General features: G+C 39.7%; 1 protein-coding gene across 1 annotated transcript; it reads right to left on the reverse strand.

Moving 5' to 3' along the window:
- Window positions 1–814: 814 nt before the first annotated feature.
- OR1B1 (olfactory receptor family 1 subfamily B member 1) lies at window positions 815–1768 on the reverse strand. The gene has a single exon (NM_001389795.1). It carries the CDS (start codon window positions 1766–1768, stop codon window positions 815–817), a length of 954 nt encoding a protein of 317 aa, NP_001376724.1.
- Between the last annotated feature and the right edge of the window lie 6712 nt (window positions 1769–8480).

The following is an 8480-nucleotide window of genomic DNA, read 5'->3' on the forward strand; positions in this document are numbered from 1 at the left end:
AGAAATTGATATCTCTATTTACCTAAACTTCTCTTCCACTAACTTTCTCACATACACCAACCTACGCCCCACAAACCAGCTCACGGAATTCAATGTGACTATAATTAACTTCACTGTCTTTGCTTTAGCTCAGAATTTCACAACATTATTCCCATATTTCTGCAACTGGAATTACATAACTCAGGCTTAGTGACACATTTCTATCCTCTGAAGATAAATGGCCAAAAGGAAAATTCTGGAGGTTTGCTGATGAGGAAGCCCTGAGCATGTGTGGCATGAATGTGGGAGTTTTCACAGCTGTCAGAGCATCAGACCAATAAGAACTAAAACTGGAGTTCCGTAAATTGCCCGGGCCACTCCCTGCTTTCAACTCCAAAAGCAGCCCTGCTCAAATCTGCCCACTTCTTTCCTCATCTAATCAATACGGCTCTTTGTTGTTGCTGTTCAGTCACTCAGTCATTTCTGACTCTTTGCAATCCCACTGACTGCAGCATGACAGGCTTCCCTGTCCTTCACCATCTCCCAGAGCTTGCTCAAACTCATGTCCATTGAATCAGAGATGCTATCCAACTATCTCATCCTCTGTTACCCCCTTCTCCTCCTGCCTTCAGTCTTTCCCAGCATCAGAGTCTTTTCTAATGAGTCGGCTCTTCACATCAGGTGGTCAAAGTATTGGAGCTTCAGCTTCAGTATCAGTCCTTCCAATGAATATTCAGGGTTGATTTCCTTTAGGATTGATTGGTTTGATCTTCTTGCAGTCCAAGGCACTCTCAAGAGTCTTCTCCAATACTGCAGTTCAAAAGCATCAGGCTAATCAGGAGGCCACCCTCTCTCCTCTAAGCAGCCTATGGAATGCACTCTTGACATCCTTGTTGCGAAGGCTGTACACAAAAGGGTTGGCCAAAGGCGTAATGGACGTGTACATCACAGCAGCCACCATGTCCTGATCCTGAGAGTTCTGGGAAGGAGGCTGGAAGTAGACCCAGATGATGGTGCCATAGAAAAAGCCAACCATGGTGAGATGGGACCCACAGGTGGAGACTGCACGGTGGCGACCAGCTGCTGAGGGCAAACGTAGGATGGTGGCCCCAATGCGGATGTAGGAGAGTACAATGAGGGCACAAGGGCCCATCATGAGGAAGCCTCCCTCCAAGAATATGGCCAGCTCATTGGGATGGATGTCAGAGCAAGAGGCTTGCAAAAGTGGCCGGTGGTCACAAAAGAAGTGGAGAAGGCGAACGTTGCCTTCGGCATCCGCAGCCCAGGAGAGAGGCAACAGGAGTCCCACATGCAGCATGGTGTGCACCACAGACACCACCCAACAGAAGGCCAGTAAGCGGGCACAGCATTGGCGATTCATCACTGAATGGTAGTGCAGAGGGTCACAGATGGCCATGTATCGATCCAGAGCCATGACAGAAATAACAAGTGTGTCTGTAACGCCAAACACATAAAAGAAGAATAACTGGGCCAGGCAGCGGGCAACAGGAATGGCTGGGTCATGAGTGACCAGATGGGCCAGCAACTGGGGCAGAATGACTGTGGACAGCCCCATGTCTATAACTGAGAGACCACGGAGCAGATAGTACATAGGTGAGTGGAGCCTGGAGTCCCGGGAGATGAGCAGCACTAAAGTCACATTCCCCATCATAGTGGTCAGGTAAATAGCCAGGAACAGGACAAAGAGGACAATGGGAGGGACTTCAGCTCCTGAGAACATGAGAAGCAAGAAAACTGGAGAATGTGAAGCATTAGGGGCACAGCCCATGATGAATGACAAAGAGCCCACCTGAAAGAGTTTGAATCAAAAACCAAGTCGTGGGTCATAGGTTACAGCTCATAACAATTTTAGTTAATTTATGTACATTCTTCAAGCTCCTTAAGGACTTAAATTCAACTGAGCACTATAGCCCTTACTAAATTTACTCCCTGAATTTGTTATAGCATTTTTTCCTTTACTTCTTCCTTGCCGTCCACTCTAATGGGTTCTTCTACGTAATCCACATACCCTGATAAAGTTCCTTGTACTATAAAAACCCTTCATTCAATATTATCTTTTCATCCAACTACTATTTATCTCCTTCCAGTGACAAACTTCACAAAAAAATTTCTATACTCACTGTCTCTAGCTCCTCATCTTCTAGTCACACTTCATCACCTGGCCATCTTCATGATTTCTTTGTATGAACCTGTAAGGAACATAATGTATTATTTAATATGTAACATATAAAGAAATGAATCTTTATAAGTAGTTGGTTTTTGTAGCAAAATTGCTTCAGGTTGTCATGAACTAACTTGTTTTTCCCTTTTATTTGATTTGGTTGGTTAACAGCATCATCATTTTCATCCATTTGATGGACCAAACCAAAAACAGGGGGACTCTCTCCATCATCTCCCCATATCCAATCACTCCTTGACTTCTTTTCCCTTACAGTAATCACCTACCTATAAAATCTTCCTCTTGGAGCATCATATGAGCCCACTGGAGAGCACCCACAGGTAACGATTGCTGCATTCTTCCCAGAAAAGACTAATTCAAACCCTTGCTCATCCCTTGGAACCCTCCCTCAGGACTGACATCAGACTGTACCCCTCCAGACTTAATAGTCTAAGATTGTCTAATCCAAACTAGAAGCCTTTCAAGATAACACAGCTCATGCACCCTCCTTGGATCCAGTTGTCCCAAGAAAAACTCATAATCTCATTCCAACATATTCTGGAAATACAGCCTTCTCAAATTGTTCTCCATGCACTGGCAGGAATTGCACTTGGACCCTCCCCAAATGTTCATTAAGGCCTTAAATAACATTTTTAGATGTATCTTCATTTCCAAACTTGTTTTCTTAAACTATCTTTTCATTATCGATTTTTAATATAACTTTGTGACCAAATAATTAAATCTCTATGAGATTAGTTCTTAGAAGCATTTTGAGACTCACTTTGTGAAATAAAATGTGGCTAAATGGACCTATGGAATACAGAAAGTGGCCCCAAAACAAATTCATAATTTTTAGAATTGAAAAGGCATTCTCAGTGAGTGATGGATTATTCAGCTAAATACTGTACTATATGTATATATATTTTCAGTTCAGTTCAGTCACTCAGTTGTGTCCGACTCTTTGCGACCCCATGAACCACAGCACGCCAAGGTCTCCCTGTCCATCACCAACTCCCAGAGTTCACCCAAACCCATGTCCATTGAGTTGGTGATGCCATCCAACCATCTCATTCTCTGTCATTCCCTTCTCCTCCTGCCCTCAATCTTTCCCAGCATCAGGATCTTTTCAAATGAGTCAGCTCTTTGCATCAGGTGGCCAAAGTACTGGAGTTTCAGCTTAAGTATCAGTCCTTCCAATGAATATTCAGGACTGATTTCCTTTAGGATGGACTGGATGGATATCCTTGCTGTCCAAGGGACTCTCAAGAGTCTTCTCCAACATCACAGTTCAAAAGCATCAATTCTTCGGTGCTCAGCTTTCTTTATAGTTCAACTCTCACATCCATACATGACCACTGGAAAAACCATAGCTTTGACTAGACAGACCTTTGTTGACAAAATAATGTCTCTGCTTTTCAATATGCTGTCTAGGTTGGTCATAACTTTCCTTCCAAGGAGTAAGCGTCTTTTAATTTCATGGCTGCAGTCACCATCTGGAGTGATTTTGGAGCCCAGGAAAATAAAGTCAGCCACTATTTCCACTGTTCCCCCATCTATTTGCCATGAAGTGATGGGACCAGATGCCATGATCTTCGTTTTCTGAATGTTGAGCTTTAAGCCAACTTTTTCACTCTCCTCTTTCACCTTCAACAAGAGGCTCTTTAATTCTTCTTTGCTTTCTGCCATAAGGGTGGTGTCATCTGCATATCTGAGGTTATTGATATTTCTCCCAGCAATCTTGATTCCAGCCTGTGATTCCTCCAGCCCAGCATTTCTCATGATGTACTCTGCATATTATATATATATATATTTTTTAATTGTGATCTACTCATGTTACACAGCACTTGAAACCAGAACCCATGCATCAATAAGCTTAAGTCTTCAACATGTATTAACTGAAAACTGCCAGTTCAGGATGTTAGAAAAGTACAGCAGATATGAATTTTTCAAATGTGAAAATACTGTGTTATTTTTGTAAAACAGATATAATATATATTATGACTACTTTATTTAGGATAGTGGGTGCCTTGTTTGGGGAAGGAGGAAGGATAGAGGATAACATAAACAAGTAGTATGGGTTTTAATTGTATCCATAACAGTTGATATTTTCAAAATAAGAATTGAAACCAAAAAGGGAAAATGTTAAGCTTTGTTAAAGTTAGATATTAAGTGTATGTACTTCATTGTCTTGGTCTCACTATATTTTTCTATATTGTGAAACTTTTCCAATTGAAAATATAAAGAGTAAAAGCAAGGATAACAACTGAGATATGAGAGTATTTTCCTATATTTTCTTTATTCATTCCATCGTAAGACTAAGCACATCATTCTACTCAAAATAACATCCACCGTAGTCAAATCACACACTCAGCATCAGGACATTCAAGCCAGTATATCATGGAGAATCCAAAACTGGGTAATATTCATCTTAGAACTGAGAGACTCAGGTTTAGCTTCAAAACAATTTTCCAAAACCTTATGGAAAAAAAAGATGTCACAATACATGTGCACTGTAACTGTCAGACCTACAATAAGCCAATGAACCACAAAGTTTCCCCAAATTGTTTTTCCCCAATCTAAGGTATATTCCATGTTTCCAATTACCATTCTTATTTCTCTTCTCACTCTAATAAGTTCTACAGTGATTTTCTGATTGAAGCTCTTTGTTTAGAGTTTGATTCTAGAGATCTAGAGTGAGAGAAAATTTTTAGGCAGGACTCTTATAATAGCGGGGAGAAATCTTTAGCCAAATCGTAAGAAACTCAGGTAGAGGAATCATCACTGCCTATGTTCGTCTGGCATCAGGAACTCAGGACTAGGTTAATCATAACATTTGGTTGATGCTATAGCCTATTCATTGGTCTGAGCATCACATTCTTGCTTGCTCCTTTGGCTTTGAGTATGATTAAATGAGCATTAACTTACTATTCAACACAGCAACTAGAATATTGATGATGAATCATACTTACTTCTATGAACATTATCCATCACCTCTTCTTGTCACTCTTCACCTAAGATAACCAACCTCCTGAATCTCAACTCCAAAACAGTCTGCTCAAATCTGCCCACTTCTTTCCTCATCTAACCAACATGGCTTTTGTTGTTGTTGTTTTTCAGTCGCTCAGTCATGTCTGTTTGTCATCCCGTGGACTGCAGCACACCAGGCTTCCCTACTCTTCACCATCTCCCAGAGCTTGCTTAAACTCATGTCCATTGAGTCGGGGGTGCCATCCAACCATCTCATCCTCTGTCACTCCCTTCTCCTCTTGCCTCTTTCTTTTGTTAATATATGCTTATATTTGCTATATATCTGCTATAGGTATTCCAGGAAGAATATTATTAAGTTTCAGATGATCTGAAATTGGTAAAAGAGTAAAAACCTTTAAGTAAGTTGTGGCTATCTGATTTTATGCCTCAATATTATATTACTTAGATTCACCAAAATTATTGGCTATAGCTGTTCATTTGTCTTTCATTGCTACGTAACAACCTTTTTTTTTTTTTTTTTTTTTAAATTTTATTTTATTTTTAAACTTTACATAATTGTATTAGTTTTGCCAAATATCAAAATGAATCCACCACAGGTATACATGTGTTCCCCATCCTGACCCCTCCTCCCTCCTCCCTCCCCATACCCTCCCTCTGGGTCGTCCCAGTGCACTAGCCCCAAGCATCCAGTATCGTGCATCGAACCTGGACTGGCAACTCATTTCTTACATGATATTTTACATGTTACAATGTCATTCTCCCAAATCTTCCCACCCTCTCCCTCTCCCACAGAGTCCATAAGACTGTTCTATACATCAGTGTCTCTTTTGCTGTCTCGTACACAGGGTTATTGTTACCATCTTTCTAAATTCCATATATATGCGTTAGAATACTGTATTTATGTTTTTCCTTCTGGCTTACCTCACTCTGTATAATAGGCTCCAGTTTCATCCACCTCATTAGAACTGATTCAAATGTACTCTTTTTAATGGCTGAGTAATACTCCATTGTGTATATGTACCACAGCTTTCTTATCCATTCATCTGCTGATGGACATCTAGGTTGCTTCCATGTCTTGGCTATTATAAACAGTGCTGCGATGAACATTGGGGTACACGTGTCTCTTTCCCTTCTGGTTTCCTCAGTGTGTATGCCCAGCAGTGGGATTGCTGGGTCATAAGGCAGTTCTATTTCCAGTTTTTTAAGGAATCTCCACACTGTTCTCCATAGTGGCTGTACTAGTTTGCATTCCCACCAACAGTGTAAGAGGGTTCCCTTTTCTCCACACCCTCTCCAGCATTTATTATTTGTAGACTTTTGGATCGCAGCCATTCTGACTGGTGTGAAATGGTACCTCATAGTGGTTTTGATTTGCATTTCTCTGATAATGAGTGATGTTGAGCATCTTTTCATGTGTTTGTTAGCCATCTGTATGTCTTTTTTGGAGAAATGTCTATTTAGTTCTTTGGCCCATTTTTTGATTGGGTCGTTTATTTTTCTGGAGTTGAGCTGTAGGAGTTGCTTGTATATTTTTGAGATTAGTTGTTTGTCGGTTGCTTCATTTGCTATTATTTTCTCCCATTCTGAAGGCTGTCTTTTCACCTTGCTAATAGTTTCCTTTGATGTGCAGAAGCTTTTAAGGTTAATTAGGTCCCATTTGTTTATTTTTGCTTTTATTTCCAATATTCTGGGAGGTGGGTCATAGAGGATCCTGCTGTGATGTATGTCGGAGAGTGTTTTGCCTATGTTCTCCTCTAGGAGTTTTATAGTTTCTGGTCTTACGTTTAGATCTTTAATCCATTTTGAGTTTATTTTTGTGTATGGTGTTAGAAAGTGGTCCAGTTTCATTCTTTTACAAGTGGCTGACCAGATTTCCCAGCACCACTTGTTAAAGAGATTGTCTTTAATCCATTGTATATTCTTGCCTCCTTTGTCGAAGATAAGGTGTCCATATGTGCGTGGATTTATCTCTGGGCTTTCTATTTTATTCCATTGATCAATATTTCTGTCTTTGTGCCAGTACCATACTGTCTTGATAACTGTGGCCTTGTAGTAGAGCCTGAAGTCAGGTAGGTTGATTCCTCCAGTTCCATTCTTCTTTCTCAAGATCGCTTTGGCTATTCGAGGTTTTTTGTATTTCCATACAAATTGTGAAATTATTTGTTCTAGCTCTGTGAAGAATACTGTTGGTAGCTTGATAGGGATTGCGTTGAATCTATAAATTGCTTTGGGTAGTATACTCATTTTCACTATATTGATTCTTCCAATCCATGAACATGGTATATTTCTCCATCTATTAGTGTCCTCTTTGATTTCTTTCACCAGTGTTTTATAGTTTTCTATATATAGGTCTTTAGTTTCTTTAGGTAGATATATTCCTAAGTATTTTATTCTTTCTGTTGCAATGGTGAATGGAATTGTTTCCTTAATTTCTCTTTCTGTTTTCTCATTATTAGTGTATAGGAATGCAAGGGATTTCTGTGTGTTGATTTTATATCCTGCAACTTTACTGTAGTCATTGATTATTTCTAGTAATTTTCTGGTGGACTCTTTAGGGTTTTCTATGTAGAGGATCATGTCATCTGCAAATAGTGAGAGTTTTACTTCTTCTTTTCCAATTTGGATTCCTTTTATTTCTTTTTCTGCTCTGATTGCTGTGGCCAAAACTTCCAAAACTATGTTGAATAGTAATGGTGAAAGTGGGCACCCTTGTCTTGTTCCTGACTTTAGAGGAAATGCTTTCAATTTTTCACCATTGAGGATAATGTTTGCAGTGGGTTTGTCATATATAGCTTTTATTATGTTGAGGTATGTTCCTTCTATTCCTGCTTTCTGGAGAGTTTTTATCATAAATGGATGTTGAATTTTGTCAAAGGCTTTCTCTGCATCTATTGAGATAATCATATGGTTTTTGTTTTTCAATTTGTTAATGTGGTGTATTACATTGATTGATTTGCGGATATTGAAGAATCCTTGCATCCCTGGGATAAAGCCCACTTGATCATGGTGTATGATCTTTTTAATGTGTTGTTGGATTCTGATTGCTAGAATTTTGTTAAGGATTTTTGCATCTATGTTCATCAGTGATATTGGCCTGTAGTTTTCTTTTTTTGTGGGATCTTTGTCAGGTTTTGGTATTAGGGTGATGGTGGCCTCATAGAATGAGTTTGGAAGTTTACCTTCCTCTGCAATTTTCTGGAAGAGTTTGAGCAGGATAGGTGTTAGCTCTTCTCTAAATTTTTGGTAGAATTCAGCTGTGAAGCCGTCTGGACCGGGGCTTTTGTTTGCTGGAAGATTTTTGATTACAGTTTCAATTTCCATGCTTGTGATGGGT

This window comes from Bos taurus, chromosome 11 (genome assembly GCF_002263795.3).
Source record: "Bos taurus isolate L1 Dominette 01449 registration number 42190680 breed Hereford chromosome 11, ARS-UCD2.0, whole genome shotgun sequence".
Taxonomy (NCBI): Eukaryota; Metazoa; Chordata; class Mammalia; order Artiodactyla; family Bovidae; genus Bos; species Bos taurus.

Coding starts and splice junctions, on each gene's coding strand:
- OR1B1 (NM_001389795.1), bottom strand. CDS start 1,768: ATGGGCTGTGCCCCTAATGCTTCACATTCTCCAGTTTTCTTGCTTCTC.